Source organism: Salmo salar, chromosome ssa01, assembly GCF_905237065.1.
Source record: "Salmo salar chromosome ssa01, Ssal_v3.1, whole genome shotgun sequence".
In the NCBI taxonomy this organism is placed as follows: domain Eukaryota; kingdom Metazoa; phylum Chordata; class Actinopteri; order Salmoniformes; family Salmonidae; genus Salmo; species Salmo salar.
In genome coordinates this window covers 149,858,343-149,876,769 of record NC_059442.1, presented here as the reverse complement: position 1 = coordinate 149,876,769, position 18,427 = coordinate 149,858,343, and the positions used below count along the sequence as shown (strand labels likewise).

At 43.3% G+C, this 18,427-nt stretch overlaps 2 protein-coding genes across 8 annotated transcripts; both read right to left on the bottom strand.

The window, feature by feature from the left end:
- Positions 1–740: 740 nt before the first annotated feature.
- On the bottom strand, positions 741–6,256 carry cssa01h2orf42 (chromosome ssa01 C2orf42 homolog). Of its 4 annotated transcripts, none has more exons than XM_045692161.1 (8): positions 5,838–6,256; positions 4,287–5,518; positions 4,061–4,174; positions 3,386–3,490; positions 3,199–3,306; positions 2,105–2,205; positions 1,755–1,917; positions 741–1,629 (listed from the first exon to the last, which is right to left on the bottom strand). In XM_045692161.1, the coding sequence occupies exons 2-8, from the start codon at positions 5,461–5,463 to the stop codon at positions 1,403–1,405; spliced, it is 1,995 nt and encodes a 664-aa protein (XP_045548117.1). In that variant the 5' UTR covers positions 5,464–5,518; positions 5,838–6,256; the 3' UTR covers positions 741–1,402. The 4 variants fall into 4 exon arrangements, with proteins under 4 accessions (XP_045548117.1, XP_045548116.1, XP_045548114.1 ...); XM_045692160.1 differs by having other exon boundaries at positions 5,906–6,239; XM_045692158.1 differs by having other exon boundaries at positions 5,726–5,863.
- A 1,990-nt stretch (positions 6,257–8,246) lies between these two features.
- LOC106568058 (nucleolysin TIA-1) lies at positions 8,247–18,389 on the bottom strand. 4 transcript variants are annotated; one of them, XM_014138076.2, is made up of 12 exons: positions 18,094–18,389; positions 16,563–16,659; positions 15,396–15,494; positions 13,926–13,980; positions 13,597–13,684; positions 13,144–13,219; positions 12,759–12,867; positions 12,523–12,618; positions 12,319–12,403; positions 11,947–12,097; positions 11,573–11,721; positions 8,247–11,287 (listed from the first exon to the last, which is right to left on the bottom strand). In XM_014138076.2, exons 1-12 carry the CDS (start codon positions 18,120–18,122, stop codon positions 11,149–11,151), a joined length of 1,173 nt encoding a protein of 390 aa, XP_013993551.1. In that variant the 5' UTR covers positions 18,123–18,389; the 3' UTR covers positions 8,247–11,148. The 4 variants fall into 4 exon arrangements, with proteins under 4 accessions (XP_013993551.1, XP_045548113.1, XP_013993539.1 ...); XM_045692157.1 differs by having other exon boundaries at positions 11,573–11,718; XM_014138064.2 differs by having other exon boundaries at positions 11,959–12,097.
- Between the last annotated feature and the right edge of the window lie 38 nt (positions 18,390–18,427).

Sequence of the window (18,427 nt, the reverse complement as noted above, 5' to 3'; positions counted from 1 at the left end):
TTGTGACCCTGAGATTTGAATCATATTCTACTTGACATGCGGCCTTCGCTACAATTCTTCTACCAATATAATTCTCTCCCTCCCTCCCTCTCCCTCTTTCCAGCTCGCTCCTTCATCCTCATCCAACTTTCAAGCTCGTTTTCATGCTGTCAAACAGGATGTTTTTCCTTCTCTCGCTTAGTTTCTTTCAGTGTTAGTGTCACACACTCTTGTGGAGGTTGTCTCCTGGGGGTCTGAGAGGGAGGACGAATAGGGCCGGGAGCCATGGATGTTCTGACACCCACACACACCTCTCATACACTAATGTCCTCCTCCTACTCTGTACATCACTCATTTGGCATGTGGTTCACTAAGGAGCATTAACTGAATCAATTAGTTCATGTAAAAGTGGATCTTATTCTGAGACTGTGTGGTTATGATAATATCCTGAGAAGGAGTGTGTAATTGAAATGAGCTGTCTGTTCATCGGGGGATGGAGCCATGGCCAAACATTGGACAGTTACGTTTCTATAAAGCAAAACATAATTTCTCTCTTCCGTAGGCACTAGTCAAGTTTGTGGAACACTGGTGTGAAATTGTTAGCCAATGTCGCCACCTGGTGGACAAAGACTAAGCTCAACACTTTGGCTGAAAAACAAGCAACGTCTAGGACACAAGTGTGCACGCTCTTTTTATCAGTAAAATAAGTAATGTAAAGGATGGGAGGGAGCGATGCTAAGAAATAGAAAAGAAAGACTGTCTATTCTCAAGGTCAATGAATTTATTAATCTACACTACAAACAAACAAAAAGACAACAAACCATTAAGTTATTCTGTAACTACGGGCACAAACGTAAATATTCTATTCGACAGTGAATTACATCGCTACACACCAGAAAGTTCTTATTCATTATACACCACTTATAAATGCACACACACACACGCAAAGGGTAATCAATCAGATGGCATTCATTTAAAACCCTTCAGACACACACATAAGCCTCACACACGTTTGTCATTTGATTATCTCAATGACTTGATATTACATTCAGATGCTACTTCTCTGCAGAGTAGCTAATGTTATCAAGCACCTGCGATTTGATACATAGAAGTCATGTAATGGCGTGAATTAACAGAAATCCATGTTAGCTGCAATGGAAGGGACATAGGGTAACTTTGGGAGAAGAGTGTACAAACAGTGATATAAAAAATACAATTCTTGGCCATCAGCAGCACTCTTTCACATCTCTTTCCTTCTCTCAAAATGTTCCCCCCGCTCATTTCTCCCTCTTTCCCTCTCTAAAAAACAGTCCCCCCTCATCTCCCTTTCTAAAAACAATGCTCTAGACTTTCATAATTCCCAGAACTATTAACTAACAGATTCTCCAGTGATTTCTCATGGGACAGTTGCCTGTGGAACTTTTTATTTGGGAAGGGAGGTCTCTGATGATGACTTGCAACCCACCCTCTCTGTCCCCCCTCCCGCTCCGGTGCGCCTCAGAGTTCCATCGCAGTATTCCGTCTGTCCTCCGTGCTGGTGACCATACTGGAAGCGGATGCGGAGCTCTCCGACGCGACAGCGAGGCAGGATGTCTGGGATCCACTCGATCACAAAGGGAGTGGGATCCTTCTGATCCGCTGTACACAGTCCTGTGGTGATCACAACATATCAGATCATATGACATCACACATAGCAGTTCAGTCCAGCTCTCTCACACACACACACACACACACACACACACACACACACACACACACACACACACACACACCACCGACTTGGAGAAAGGTGCGTAGCTCCAGGGGTCGTATGGCCTGGGATCTGTCCGTCCGGCTGTAGCCCTCAGTGGGGTCAGGAGGAAGAGGCTCGGGACAGCGGAACGGAGAGTAGGAACCATCACTGTTCTTCACAAAACTCTGGGTCAACTCCAGGGGCAGCTAGACAGACAGAGGAAGACAGAGAGGGAGAAGGATACATGGTGAGATAGAGAGGAAGTCACAGAGTGACTAAGACCAAAACATACCAACACCCTGTGGTAAATACATGACACGAGCAGTCTGAAGACCGTGTGAGTGGATGAGATGAAGGAGGGAGATGGGGAGGAGTGAAGAAGAGAGAGCTGACCTCTGGGGTGTCGAAGATGCGTTTCACCTGCATCAGGTTGGTGATGTGCCAGGTGTACTTGGGGAAGGAGCCATGGTGCAGATCATCATTCCTCACAAACGCTGACCAAAGAAAACAAAAAGATGAGATAACAAACCATGTTTCCCTTGTAACTTATCCTAAAACTGGTGGTTACTTTAGGGTTATGTTTGGTGTTGGGTTAAGGTTTACCTGTAGTTGCGTTAGGGTTAGTCTCGTGAGGCCATCTTTCGAAATCTCATCTTGATGACACAAATATTGGAAGTCTGGAGAACTTCAGTATTGGATTTTGCATTTGAATGGGAGTGCTGGCTGTTAACGCTCACATTTGATTGTCTCAGAGTAGAAATTAAAATGAGTTGTTTTTTCCTAGTTTTGTTTGTGCCTCTTTTCCTACCGGTTAGACAACATTTTAGTAGTCTATGCTGCCTTCTTTTTTGTATCGTATGCTAGTTAGCTTGTTGCAAGCCAGAACATATTTTAGAAACATAACCTCTGTTTGGAGCTCCACCCAATCAAAATGTTTGATTGATTTGATAGGTGGCAATGTGTCGCTAGCATTCATCTAGACTCCAACGTATTTTTGGCATCTTTCTGCAGACAAGTTCCCTAGGAGTTCGGAACAATGTAAACAAAGCCTGGGTGTCCGAGGCTGTTAGGGTTAGAGTAGGCTCATTTGTAGCGTTATACAGTGAGCTCCAAAAGTATTGGGACAGTGACAATTTTTTGATGTTGTTTTGGTTCTGTACTCCAGCATTTTAAAAGATACAATGACTATGAGGTTAAGTCAGCTTTAATTTGAAGGTATTTTCATCCATATGGTGGGAAACAGTTTAGAAATTATAGCACTTTTGGTACATAGTGCCCCCATTTCAGCGGACCAAAAGTATTGGTGCCCTCAAATTAAAGCTGACAGTCTGGACTTTAACCTCATAGTCATTGTGTCATTTAAAATCCAAAGTGCTGGAATACAGAACTAAAACAACAACAAACAAGGGTCACTGTCCCAGTACTTTTGGAGCTCATTATAGTTGAATTAGGGATGGCGTTGGGTTGTGGTTAGGGTTCAGGGTTACCTGAGGTAGCATTGGGCAGCCGTCTCTTCTTGGAGCCCAGGGACAGACGATACTGCAGGGCGTTGAAGAACACATGGGGGACATGGAACACCAGAGGCTCCGGCTTACCTGGAGACAACAACATCTTTATCATCATCATCAATAAGACAAACACACAGGGACGGAGGGCTGTGTGTGTGTGCGTTACCATCAAACTGGTAGTGCATGGTCTGGTGGATCCTCTCTGTAACGCTGGCTAGCCACTGCTGGAAGCCCAGGGTCACCAGGCTCTCATCCACAGGCTGGCTGCTCCCTGACACACACACACACGTCATAATTAATTAAAAGAGAGAGAATAATATAATATTACCTTTTAATGCTCAAGAATCTGTGGTTTATTGGATACCGTTAAGGGGCAGAAAGGCAGTGAGAAAGGCAGTGAGAAAGGCAGTGAGAAAGGCCGTAAGAGACAGAAAGGGAGGACAGATGGACAGAACAGAGGCACTGGGTAAGACACAGAGCGACAGACAGAAAGCAGGCAGGCAGGCTGCACCTGCGTTCTTCAGCCCAATAGAAACAGGAGCACAATGACCAGGAGGTTTCCTCTGAAAAGGTCTCCTCTACCCATCCTACCCCCACCCACCCTACAGGACATACAGCTGAACGGAGGGAGGAGAGAGAAGAGAGGAGGGACTTACAGGGGAAAATGAAGAAGAAAGGAGTGACAGAAGAAAAAGAGGATAGATGGTCACAGAGAAGGACAGATTGAGAGAAAAAAAATTGTGCTCAGGCAGATTTAAAAGAACATAAAGAAGGTCCTATTTTCATGATGAGGCACTCGCACTTCTATTGGATGAACAGTGTGATTGACAGGGCAGCTCACCAATGAGGTGCTCTTCCAGACGGAGTCTCTTGGTTTTGTGAGTGGTGATTGGTTCAGGCAGCTGAGGTGGGCTGGAGCCACAGAGGACTGTGCAGTCAGCATTCTGTTGTACACCTGCAGTACAGATGACAACAGAGTCTCCTACAGGTACTGCAGTGCACATATACATACACCATGACATATTACACAAAGATCACACACATCAATCCCTCTCCTAGGGACCTACCATTGGAGCTGTAGTTGATGAAACCTGTGAACTCTGAGGCCAGTTTCTCGTCGCTGGTAAAGGCGCAAACACAGGCATAGAAGTGGAGGCAGAGGTATGGAGCTGTAGGGCCAGCATCAGCACCAGGCCGAGAGGTGGAGTCAGGAAAGACACCACTTGAGGATCCTCTCACCTCCCCATCCCCATTCTGGGAGGTCTCCACGGTCACTCTTCCCCCTGCCGTACCTCCTCTGACACCCCCCTGACAGGAACACTGAAACACAGCCCCCTCTCTGACCTTCCCCTTCCCCCCAGCAGCAGACCCCCCCGCGCCTACAGTTAGGTGCAGAAGCCCAAGAGGATGACTTGGTCCACTGTGACATTTCACCACCAGAGTATCTTTGTTCACCCGCTGAACCAGGGGTCCCGGGGACTCAGTAGCCAACCTCCAGAGCTCTTCCCTGGCCTCGGCTGAGGCCTGAAGCCCCTCCAGGATAGAGCTCTTCAGGGGGAGAGGGGTGGCCTGCACCTGGCACTCCATAGCCTGCTTCACGTGGACACAGGGAGTGACGGAGTTAGACAAGCCCTGCTTGGAGGGGGGGTTAGTCAGAACAGCTGCCTGCTGTGATTGGCTCTGGCCTGACCTTTGACCGTTGGCATGGCGGCAGGTGGGCAGGAAGCAGCGGCCCATGTTGACCCGTGTCAGTAGTGTCGCCCCTTCACTCGTGGCAATGGCTGTATCCGTGGGGACAAGCTCTATGAACCCCCGCTGTGTTGCAGCCGCTCCCACCCCTCTCACTCGCTGACAGACAGAGAACACCTGCGCACCTCCACCTGAGGATTCACCACCTCTTCCTTCATCCCCCTCTTCATCTTCCCCTCCTCCGTCAATCACCACCCGCACCACCTCCATCGCCCCTCTCTTGGCCCCTCTGCCTCCCCCCACAGCCCCCCCATCTCTGAAGACAATTCCACAAGCCTTGTTCTTGCAGCTGAGCCCACGGGTGCCGTTGAAAACGCCACACTGGGGACACTTCCTGATCCCTCGTAGGGTGGGCTTGCCCAGATTGGACAGAAAGGAGGGGGTGGTGCTGATAGCAGTCTTCTTGCTACTCTCTCTCTGCTTTGAGCAAAGGTTGGGGGGTGTAGGGGCAACCACCGATGCAGGAGGTGAGGTCACTGCCACGCCAGACTCCATTTGGGCAGCCGGTCTCCACTGGCAGTTGGCCTGAAGTCTGGAAGACAGAGTAGGTCTGAAAAGAGAACAGATACAGCCTGATTTAATTTCAGCAAGTAGATATTACTGTAATCAATGTGATCAAAAAATAACTTAGGCCATAATGCAATATTTTGTTCCAGTCAAGCCTTTGTAGGCCTTTATCGAGTTTCCTTATGTAATCAGAAATAAGTGTTGTTTTTTTACAAAATGTGACAAATAATTTATCATAAAAAACGGTTACTTTTCAACACATGTAACTGTGATAAGAAAGGAATAGAAAAGCCCATTTATGTAGGATGACATTGTTCCTGAAGCGAACAATAACGGTGCGTAAAATGGGTCCATAATTATACCAGACGCATCGCAATCTACTGCTCCACGCCTGTGTTTGGACCATGACCGGTTACAGCTGGATGCATACCTGTTTTTTTCACTACCTATAATCCTGGTGCTGTATGGTCGTTCCAGTTTTCATACACAAACCTCCTCTTCCCCTCGACCGTCGCCATTCCTCCTTACATCCGTGTCTCCGCATTGCGCCTGTAACGAGCATCCTGATTGGGTAGGGTGTTGGACAATGACTTATACATAAAGTAGATGTTTAATCCACCGCACGTCCATCTTGGTACTCCCCCACGGTTGTAAAATAGTAATGGCGTATGGCGTATTTTTGTAAGCACTAACTCGACGGATAGCAAAGATCTATAACTAGCTCATTGTTCTACCTCCGCAAAGGTTCATTGGACAAAGCCTATGCGGAAATGAATGGTGTTTTTGGATAAATGCTGAAAATAAATGATGTGGTAAACACAGGCTTAAACCATACTCTGATGGGGCTAGTATTACTATTGAACGTCGGTTATGTAATAATAACCCCAGCATGTCCGTTTTTCCAGTGGACGATTTGGAGGGGATTAGTTTTACCAAACGGCCCCTGTAATTATTGGGGGTTTTCTCATTGTCAATTGACCATTATGACGGAAACTCAGAAACTCTTCTAGGCGTGAAGATATCTTAAATGTCTAGGAATAACCTAATATTGGCCTAATGGCCTTCAGTTCGGCGAAAGTCAAAATAATATTGCATATCAATAATAACCATAAACGGTACCCTATGCAGACATGTAATTACCTGACGTATTTGGCAATGTATCAATTTATTGGCACAATATCGTCCACTTCATATTTTAAAAGAGAAGTATGGCACTAGAAAGGTTTATATGTGACAAAACAGATCATTCATCTGTAAGCTAGTGCTTTATTTTAAGCATACATTTGTTCCCCATGTTCATACCCAAACTGGGTGCAGCACCAAACTCTGTAATATCCCTAAAAACACAGGAATGACGATTCGCCCAGGATAAGTATTATCAGAAGACCTCGGAGTTTGCCGAAAAACATGTTTTTACCTCTGGGGTAATAACCTTCCTGACAAATAAAAATTACTGACATGGCAGTTCGGACAAAACTAAATTAGGGATGTGGTGATTAGTGCTCGTGGACATAATTACAATACCTGAGCTCCCCAGTAAAACGTATTCTGTCCGAATATGGCTTTATAAGATCTTATACATTTTGTTCTAGGATAATCTTCATCGGATGTCACTTTTTTGTTAATTTTGAAGCATTTATGTAATTTAAAAAAGCACATAAAGGCTTCATATCAAAAAGTTCAGGCTAACAAACTGACATCTCAGAGAACAAAACGTATATCATCTCTTAAACTTGTGTTAACCTCAGACCTTGTTTTCGGCATTTATCCCAAAAACCCTATTCTTTCCCCATTCATTTCCACCATAGGAATTGCTGAATGAACCAGAGGTAACTCATTTCCGGGTTTTAGGACTACAAACTTGCGAGCTCTCTAGAAATGCATTTAATGACTACATTTTTTTTTGCCACGTTTATTCTATTACAGACACCTTCATGCAAATACTTTTAAATTGTGAGCTATACATGAAAATAAAAAATATAAAAGTCTTTAAAATATATTTGTTTTAGGTCAATGTTACTGTCCCCACAACAAAAACTATTTTTAGTTTTTTTGTTGTCGTTCTGCCCCTGAACAAGGCGGTTAACCCACTGTTCGTATGCCGTCATTGTAAATACGAATTTGTTCTTAACACACTTGCCTAGTTAAATAAAGGTACAATTAAAAAAATGCATTCCTATGGAGGTCTGCGCCTACTGGGGAGTGCAAATATGGCTGACCAGTGGCTTCAAAGCCACTCAAATGGTCACTACATAGCATCAGCAATAAAATGTTTGTTGCCACGTTCACATGCTAGTCAGATCTAGATAACTTGGACATTTTCGACTTGCTATATGGTTGGCGTGTTCAACCAGTTTGGAAATCGGATATTTCCAACTAGCAAGCGAAGGCAGCATAAATACACACATTACTGGTGTTGGTCACAGGGCCGAGATGAAAGCCCTTTTCAGAGAAGAGAATCAAGTGACATGTAGTTTCTATCTCGTTCATACCTGTAGATCAGAAATTCAAACACAGCTTGGGTCAAAAGTGTATGTAATGTATGTAGGTCTTCCTGCTCTTGTAATTCCAGTTTCTGTTACTTACAAAAGGTGTTATCTGATGACAAAAATCAATGGTTCTGAATACTACAAGTAGGAAAGCTCATTGTAAACAAAAAAGCATTTAGTTGCAAGACTGGACCACCTCTCCCAATACTCTCAACTCAAGCCTGTAAAAACACAGTAACAAGAAGTGTGATGGAGATAGAAATATGATCCGTTTCCACTAGCAATGTTTATAAGCATCAGCATTTTAATGGGACAAAGCAAGAACACGTTATAGCATCAGCAACATAACCCCACCCCCAAAACATAAGGTCTATCTTTAGGCACTGCCTACTCTATGATAAATTGGTTGGTTAAAATTAAATTAACTCAAAATAAGGCAACACAATGGGTCTCATCCAACTGTATTATTTAAACAACTCCATGGGGGGGGGCACAGTGCAAAATGATGATCCATTCAAGTTTGATAACTATTTACTACTTTGTCATAAAAAAAACACCAAAAAGTTCAATATTTAGGTTTTATACACAGAATAACTTTAATTCTACATTACTTTTCAGTATAGATCATTTTTGCACTGCCGGTCGCTCTCCTCAGGCCCCTGGAAGAATCAAATGTTGCACTGTCCCTACATTGTAATGGACCAGCATTTAGCAGTGATGCTAATATGCCCCAGTCTAGTTTAAAATCCCCAGCCCTGGCCGTCAAAAAGCAAGCAAGCTTCCATAATTAACATGAGGTTTTTTCCTCTTTATACAGCGTCAGAACAGTTGAACAGACTTTGTTTGGTTATTTACATACAAAACAGTATACGTACGTACGCCCTCCTAAAACAAAAGTTTCAAAAGGAAAAAAGTGGAATGCAAAACAATTCAAAATACCTAGAATTTGTGTAACATCAAATTTTGTGAAAAGGTAACTAAGTAATAGTATTGTGCAATATTTGTCTGCCTTTAAAAGAAAGAAGAACAGTGGCAGTAATCCCTGCAATTGTTTCTTAGTTGAGATATTGAAATTTAAAAAAAAAAATACAACAGCTGACATCCATTTGATTCGTTTTTTATAAACATAAAAAACAAAAAAAGGTTCTTACATTTCACATGATTCCATGGAGTCATTGCTTTAAACATTTCTTTAAAATGACAGTCCCAAAACAACAACAAAAAAAGTCAAAAGGCAAAGCTCGTTTCTTAACGATATCAGCAGTGGAAATCGTTCTAAACAAACCAACGAGAAAAAGCAAATCCAAAATAACTTTTATCATTTAATAGTACTTTAATTAAAAATGGCATAGTCCTTTTTGATTCATGTGTCAGTTGTAGGGTGTGTGTACGCATGTATACAGTACCAGTCAAAAGTTCAGACACCTACTCATTCCAGTTTGTTTTTTTTACTATTTTCTGCATTGTAGAATAGTAAAAACATCAAAACTATGAAATTACACATATGAATCATGTAGTAAGCAAAAAAAAAAAAAAAAGTGTTAAAGAAATCAACATATATTTTACACTCTTCAAATTAGCCACCCTTTGCTTTGATGACAGCTTTGCACACTCTTGGCACTCAAGCAGCTTCATGAGGTAGTAACCTGGAATGCATTTCAATTAAGAGGTGTGCCTTGTTAAAAGTTAATTTGTGGAATTTCTTTCCTTCTGAATGCCTTTGAGCCAATCAGTTGTGTTGTGACAAGGTAGGGGTGGTATACAGAAGATAACCCTATTTTGCAAAAGACAAAGTCCATATTATGGCAAGAACAACTCAAATAAGCAAAGAGAAATGACAGTCCATCATTACTTTAAGACATGGTCAGTTAATGCGGAAAACTTCAAGAAGTTTGAAAGTTTCAAGTGCAGGCGCAAAAACCATGAAGCGCTATGATGAAACTGACTCATGAGGGCCGTCACAGGAATGGTTGACCCAGAGTTACCTCTGCTGCAGAGGATAAGTTCATTAGTTACCAGACTCAGATTACAGCCCAAATAAATGCTACACAGAGTTCAAGTAACAGACACGTCTCAACATCAACTGTTCAGAGGAGACTGCGTGAATCAGGCCTTCATGGTCAAATTGCTGCAAAGAAACCCCTACCAAAGGACACCAATAAGAAGAGACTTGCTTGGGCCAAGAAACAAGAGCAATGGCCATTAGACCAGTGGAAATCTGTCCTTTGGTCTGATTCTGGTTCCAACCGTCGTGTCTTTGTGAGACGCAGAGTAGGTTGACGGATGATCTCTGCATGTGTGGTTCCCACCGTAAAGTATGGCGGATGAGGTGTGATGTGCTTTGCCGGTGACAGTGATTTATTTAGAATTCAAGGCACACTTAACCAGCATGGCTACCACAGCATTCTGCAGCGATACGCCATCCCTTGTGGTTTGCGCTTAGTGGGACTATAAGTTGTTTTCAACAGGACAATGACCCAAAACACACCTCCAGGCTGTGTAAAGGCTATTTGACCAGGAAGGAGAGTGATGAATGCTGCATGAGATGATCTGGCTTCTACAAACACCCGACCTCAACCCAATTGAGATGGTTTGGGATTAGTTGAACTGCAGAGTGAAGGAAAAGCAGTCAAGTGCTCAGCATGTGGGAACTCCTTCAAGACTGTTGGAAAAGCATTCCTCATGAAGCTGGTTGAGAGAATGCCAAGAATGTGCAAAGCTGTCAAGGCAAATGGTGTCTAATTTGAAGAATCTCAAATATATTTTGATTTGTTTAACACTTTTTTGGTTACTACATGATTCCACGTGTTATTTCATAGTTGATGTCTTTACTATTATTCTACAATGTAGAAAATAGTACAAATAAAGAAAAACCCTGGAATAAGTAGGTGTGTCCAAACTTTTTACTGGTACTGTATACACACACACGTGTGTATCTTATATACCAGGACTGGGCAACTGGGCAACTCTATCGCCAATGACACACAAGCGTTTCCTCTTCTCCACCTTAAAACTTACATGTAAAAACCAGGTTGGGTGGGGGGGACGGACAGGGGAACCCCCCCCCTCATAGAGTTCTTAATCATGTTGTAAAAGACAGGGCACATGTTGGCCCCCCCACCCCCTGTATAGGATCCCTGTTGTGGAGGGTAGGAGGCCGACTCGGCCGCCAGGCCAACGCTGATCAGTGGGTGTGGTAGCCAGCGGTGCCCATGCCGGACTGGTTGGCCAGCACAGTCCCATTGACTCCCTGTCCAGGCTCCACCACACCGCCGTTACTGACGGCTCCCACGCCCGTCCACCCTGCACCCGCCTGTAAATGGCTACACAGAGACAACATGGAGGTTAGAGGATAGGTGAAGGATGGGGAGAGAAAGGTGTAAACCCAAAATCGGTGATGGTTAAAGAGCAGGACGGTAAAGGGAATGAGGGATGAAGAGAGAGAGCAACGACATGAACAAGAAGTTAAGATTGATCTTCAAGGGCCACTAATGTTAAAGTCTCCTCCCAACATCTGGGCTGAAATGTTATACAAGTCTCCTGACATCTGGGCTGCATTTCCTTCAAACACCTTGTTCCCTTCCCTCTAGGAGTCCATGAGTACTCACTTGAATCCCTGCTGGTTCCAGGCCTGTCCATAGACTCCGTAGGTGGGCACCTGCCACCCGTTTGGGACGTATTGGCCAATCTGCTGGGCGTTACCGTACCACTGGGCATACTGGCCGTAGGGCTGCGCTGCAAACCCTATTTTGTTCTGCTGTGGAGACAACACTTAGGGTTCAAACCATGTAATTGATGAACTATTGGATCAAAATGGGTCTACTATGTTTTTCTGTTTCCTTAGATAAGCACAGAGCAAAGTGGGCTATGGGCAACTGCTACATCAAGCCCCTAAAGCTGAGCATGTAGATATGTTACTACACATGTATATTATATCTAAGAAAGTATAAAGGATGTTGTATGAGAAAGGAAGTGCTGTTACCTGCGGTCTTACCTGAGGCATCTGTACCTGCTGCATGGGGCTGACCATGTCTGTGGTTTCTTTCCCCCAGTAACACTTCACCACGTGACCATCTATGGACGTCCCGTTCACTGACACTATGGCGTGGGCCGCTCCCTCGTGGGAGTTGAACCTATACCAGGGAGAGACACAGGTGAGAAAAATCTCCCAAACAACTTCAAGGTCACCATCAGGGCTCTTCCCATCGAACTAGAGATGCAGACACCTGGTCAGCAGTCAAAAGTTCCACGTTTTCAACTGGAGATGACCCGGGTTTGCTGTGATTCTGGGTTACTCTGTGGGAATAAGGGCTTCTGTAACAGTGTATTCTGTAGACGATGTGCATGGACTTACCTCACAAATGAGTAGCCTTTGTCTGGGAAAACTCTGATCTCCATGATCTGACCGAAGGGGGTGAAGGTCTGCCTCATCAGTTGCTCTGGAAACAACAAGGTACATCAGTAAGGATGGGGTCACCAATGACATCACATATTCCATCTAAATAACCTGCAAGTTATGTCGTGACTTCCATAGTACAGATTGTCTTGAGGCTCTGACCTGTGAGGCCTGTTGTGACACCTCCACAGTAGACGGTACAGTTGCTGGGACTGGACTGGTTCACAACCTCTTCAAACGACAGGTGTTTGGTGTTTGCTGCGCCACAGGGGAGAAGGTTGATTTAAAACATTAATAGAAAAAATAGATGGCAATTTTTTCATTTATTTTTCCCCCAAATCAGATGCCAACAGGTGTGCGCACGCGAGTCATTCTTTAGAGTAGTGTGTCTAACTCACTCTCATAGGTGGCTTTGGGCGCAGGGGGCTTCCTGGTGGCCCAGTTAGTCCTGATCTGCCGTCCTCCCAACCACTGACCTCCCATCTGTTGGATGGCATTCTCTGCATCCTACACACAAAGGCATACCATTTATTATGCATAGTGGTAGTAATAATGGTGTAACATAGAATCTAAATCTTGTCTTCACCCATGTAAACTTCATAGCTCAAAGTAGCTACTGAATTACAGGGTGGTATTTGCTTGGCTAAACATTGCTGGGTGACGTCTGAGGGGGGACACAAAAGGAATGGAGTCTCACACTGCTCCGATGCTAATGATTTCTTGCAAGCCACAAACCCAAGATGCAGCACAGTAAGCTGAGGTTGGGAGGGGGCGGGCACTCACCCATTTGTTGAAGAAGGACACAAAGCCATAGCCTTTAGATTTGCCAGTAGCCATGTCTTTCACCACCCGAGCATCACTGTGGACAGAGACTACTGTTAGCAAGACAATAGGAAGTTATGGCCTCTGGCCACTGATCCATCTGTGTTTCTAGGAAGCTTTTCCTTGCCACCGACTAACTGGGTTGCTGTCCAGGGAGGTTTTGGCCCCACGCTGCTGTAAAGCACTGGATGATAAGTATGATACTAAGAAGTGCTGTGATTAGTATTTCATTAGCTGCTTGTTGAGAGACACTCCAAAATGACCTGTAGAGAACATATTTTACAGATGAATGCTGCGAATACAGCTTGTTCCCGTGTTCAATCAATACATTCACGATTGAAGGAACATATCTTTGTAGTGTTTTTGAATAAGCATAACCGAGATAACTGGGGTAGGGAGAAAGAGAACACTCACGATATCCTCCCAAAGGGGGCGAAAGCAGCTTTGATGTCATCCGTGGTGATTTCAGGACTGAGGTCTCCAACGAAAACATGGAAGTGATCTGAACGCAAACAGAATCATATGTATAAAATGTTTTTGAAGATTACAAAAAATCAACTCATTTTAGGCAGCAATGCTAACGATTCTTGGAATAATCTTGGATAACACAAGTGTGCTCTAAATGCCCCATACACAAAGTCTAGCCACATTTGAATAATTACGTTTCCATGCTTTATATAGGCACTAGTCCTTTAACAGTTAGGCACAGTGCATGTCAAAGTATTAATAGAGATAGTACTCACTGCTTGTGTCTTTCTTCTGGCTGCTAGGGGTTGTGGCCCAGTTCACCTTGACCTCCTAAAGAAGAGAAAGAGAGATGGAAAGAGAAAAAGATAGAGGGGGATGGAAAGAGGGGTGAAAAGCAAGCCTTACTTGTACAGCACGCGTCTGTCAGCCTATTAGAGGGCTTGTTGTAGTCACACCAGTGATAGAGGGAAAGCCTGGTCACACTCAGACTACGTCACAATTCAGTCTCACCGTCTAATCAATCAAATTTGGAACAAAACGTCTAGGAAGTTAAAAAAAAGGTCCAAATAACAAGGGACTTACAAACAAGTGAATTTTACGAACTTGTATTACTCCTCAAATGGTCCTTCAATACCTGTTGAGGATAAAATATTTTCAACTGAATGTGTCTTTAAAGATATAAATAGTATTATTATTTGGATTCTTTATGCAAAGGGTTTTTGCAAAAGAACACATTGTACAGAAAAATAAGAGTAGAAGTATAGGAGTGTTATTTGAAACCGGTCAATGGGGGACACTACTTAGAAAGATTACACAACTCAACCAGGTTTAAAGTCATTGGACTCGCTGCCAATATTAATTGCCTGTGCCAAGTTCTCTTCTGAGCATGAAACTGTACATGGGTGACGTCCAGAAGCTGTTTCTACCAGTAGGATTAAATAGTATGTAGAGTAGTAAGCCTATTAGCTACAACCAATCTGGGATGGCCAGGGTCAGGTGGCCAGGGTCCCAAATCAGTAGCTAGCAAAAAATAAATAAATCCATAACATCTTATCAACAGGAGTTTCATAGTGTTTGAATTCAAGAGCAATCCGTCGTCCACGCTCCTTCATTCAGTATCTCCCTCAGGTCAAATGAACCAGACGTTTCATTTACATTGCGAGATCTGCTGGCCTCAAACCCAAATTAATGGGAAAGATTGTAATATAACTGAATTAGATGGTGCCAATGTCAAACTGCCCCATTAATTAGAGATTGAGGCCTGCAGATTGATCCTAATTTATATAAAATGGCATCTACACAACATTTGTGTGGAATATGTAGTCTTATCTGGGCTATCGTTAGACATGTGAGGAATGGAGACAGATTTTGGGGTGAAGAACAAAGTAGCCTACCGTTGTAAGGAATGCTGCAAGACCATTCAAATGTAGCCTACTTATACATAAAAAAAATAAACTTTTTTCTGGTGTTGCGGTATTATTGCTGAATGAGGAAACGTTCCATGCATGTCATACTCCCTGATGTTTAATGTCAACTGTTGAGGTTGAACTGATAACATGACTCAGTGTAATACCCAGTCAATGAGACTAAGTCCCAAATCAAGCCCCTAACCATTCCTCATAGGGCCACCATATCACTTGCACCCATCTGACCTTTCCAGACCTACATCAAGTAGGCCAACCCTCTCTTCCTTCCCCACCCCATGCCGACCCAACCAGACTCACCCTGTAGATACGATAGCTTACCTTACCCATTATTTTACGACCATTCATGGCTGCGAGTGACGAGGCAGCGTGCCTGTGTTCGTAGAACTCCACAAAGCAGTATGGGTCATTACCTGCCGTCTGGAGGGGAACAGTGGACAAGAACAGGGACTTTACCTTTGACACCAGACCTGCCCACCGTTTCATCCTACCATTGTAAAATGCAGGCCTAGTTGAGTCTCCCTCCTTAATTAAGAATTTGTTCTTAACTGACTTGCCTAGTTAAATAAAAACAATTACAATGTAAAGCATTTTATACTCCAGTTAGCCTATAAAATAAAATCCATCATCATCATTTACAGATTGGCCAAACAATCTTCCCTCTATTTAGCTTGACAGACTCAATGTAAATTAAACCCAGAAGAAATACTCAACAGTACAATGTGTTCTTAAACTGGCAGCTGACTATTACTGGTCAAAGCTATTCTGTCCTATTTGGCTAGTCAGTCCTGGGTCAATTTCAGTGGGTGCCAGATAAAGCAATAGTGTGTAGGACAGACATCCCTCTGTCATGTAGAACAGGGAATTGTGTGGTCATATTTGTTTTTCTATAGGCTTTATACATTAAATTCCCATCTGCAATGTGTTGCAGACCACTGAATAGGCCCCTAGTCGTGGCCTGCGTTCAGTAGGCACAAAACTAGAGAAAATATTTTTGAAGCAGTGGTACCCCTCTCAACGAGTCCAAATACAGATGGGACGTTAAACCAAAAATGACCGACCATAACAATCACTTATCGCAGGCATTTTGCTGATATTGTTCATTAAGCTAAGTAGCCTATAATAGAGAAATGTGAAGTTTGAAATGAAATAAATGATCTAATATGTGTGATTGTTAATGGGACAGTTGGTGCCTAGAACCATCATACTAGTAGTAGTAGTTTAAATGATAATTTACCAAAACTGCAGTGCACATTAGTATTATAAACGTATCCTATTCATTGTCATCACCAGAATTCAGGCAATTTATCGCAATATGGATTTTTGTCCATAACGCCCAGCTCCAAGTCTAATCATAATGCTCTTTTTGTTTTTCCATTTCAAAACATTCTCTCCCATTTGTTCTGACTGAACATGGTGCAGTGGTAAGTAATTCTGCGTTGAATCTGATTTGAGAAGGTTCATTCCTAGCCAATAGGAAGGACTCACATCTACTATCATTTTACAGCTCTTGCAGGGGCCGATCTGTCCAAACAGCTGCATGATGAGGGCTTCAGTCACATCCCGGGACAGGTTCCCCACATACCTGCAGCACAGTGACAACACATCAGCATGGACACCCTGGGTTCAACTCAGCAAATACAAGACAACCGAATGTTCCACTTAGCTGATAGGCAAGGAAGTGTGGTTGTGAAGATCTAGATTTAAAATGGATAGTTCACCACCATCGACAAAATACGGCGGTATGAAACCGTCTGGAATTGTTTCTTATTTTGGGGTGAACTATCCCTTTAACTTTGTATTCTACCTCACAGCTAACGATTAGGAAGATATTGGGATTTCAAATCTTAAAATGGATACCAGCCCATGCAAGGCACCATATAGCAACAGTGGCCACATGAAGACAACTGAGGTGAAATTGAAACCATAACATAGGGCAGTGCCATACAAAACCAGTCAAGTAACGTTAGCCGGCTTTGTTTGGAAAGTAGACACCTGGCTTTTACAGCTACTGAACATAATATTTAAACATTTTCAAGACAGATTATGTTAGTGTCACAGTTTGTGTATACTGCGGGAAAAACTAACAGAAATGTATTGAGTAAGTAACATTCACAGTTAGAATTTCCTAAATTAGGCGCCTAGGCCCCAGAATCTGGGCATCCGAGAGGACTAGGCCGCGCTTTCACATTGCATTCAACAATTTCTATATGTGCATTATCATGCATGGCCAGTGTCGTAGTTGCAACCAAAACATTCATGTTAGCTAGCTGACATACCCAATCTGAATCTCAGATTTGTAGAGGTATGGTAGGTAGCTAGCCAACAGCAACAGATAACACATTGATGTCCGACTATTATTGGTCATTGATGTATGCCGAGCAGTGTAGGTATAGCTAGCTAGCCAACGTTAGCAGTTAGGTTGTGTTTTCTTGAATACTGTATGGACACCCGTGTAGAAATGTAACGTTATCGGGCTGACGACAACAGCATTGTTCAGCATGATACTGAAGCTAATTTAGAGGCCCGGCATGCTGTCGACAAGAGTTAGCAAGCAAGATAGCTAGTTATCCTGCTAATCATGCGAACGTTATCATATTTGAGGAAGGCTATTACCAAAATATACAAAATTCACATTTAACTCCCATAGGCGAATAAGAACATCACAATATCTCTAAATGTTGAGATCTAAAAAGGTGGCTTTAGAGGCAATTTTGCAAGTCGCAACAATGTTCTCTCTTCTACAGCATAGTGCCTACAGTGCCTTTGTCTTAAAAATGGACACGTCTGACATGTTAGTTAACTAGCCTATTAGCCAGTGCATTCCCATCATAAACCCAGTTGGCTGGCTCACAACTTGCTAGCTAATAAACAGGGGGGAAGAGAAATGACTGACATGATTATTATGAACCACATCATATGAAAATGCAATTGACACATAAGACCGATGCACTGCTACATGATACTTGGAATAAATGGTCATTCGGCTAGCTAATAGCGAGCTGCTATTCATACATACAGGGTCTTGGGTGTTTCGTCGTCCATCATATTTTCCGACCGAGGTTGAGATCGAACCCAGAGAGAAAAATCCACGTGTGTCGTATTCTATGATGACCTTGGATTCTTGCGCCTTCACCCTATTTTGCTGATGTCCACTGAGCAATATCCAAAAATGTTTTAATGCGCAGTAAATCGCTCCGCCGCCCCTGCTAACTTCAATTATGAACAATAGAAAAGCGACATAAAATGGCGGAGAAAGAGAGCGGATATACGGCATCGCTAAGGTATAGCATCGCATGCGCACTGTGGCTTTGGTAAATGTACTGGTAGGATGGCGCGATGACCAAAATAAG

Coding starts and splice junctions, on each gene's coding strand:
- LOC106568058 (XM_014138076.2), bottom strand. CDS start 18,122: ATGATGGACGACGAAACACCCAAGACCCT. Junction 13,220..13,596: donor GCCCCCTTTGGGAGGATATC/GTGAGTGTTCTC, acceptor CTCTGTCCACAG/TGATGCTCGGGTGGTGAAAG. Junction 12,098..12,318: donor AAAGGCTACTCATTTGTGAG/GTAAGTCCATGC, acceptor TCCCTGGTATAG/GTTCAACTCCCACGAGGGAG.
- cssa01h2orf42 (XM_045692158.1), bottom strand. CDS start 5,829: ATGGACCCATTTTACGCACCGTTATTGTTCGCTTCAGGAACAATGTCA. Junction 2,206..3,198: donor GCTGCCCAATGCTACCTCAG/GTAACCCTGAAC, acceptor TTCTTTGGTCAG/CGTTTGTGAGGAATGATGAT. Junction 1,630..1,754: donor ACGCACCTTTCTCCAAGTCG/GTGGTGTGTGTG, acceptor TGATCACCACAG/GACTGTGTACAGCGGATCAG.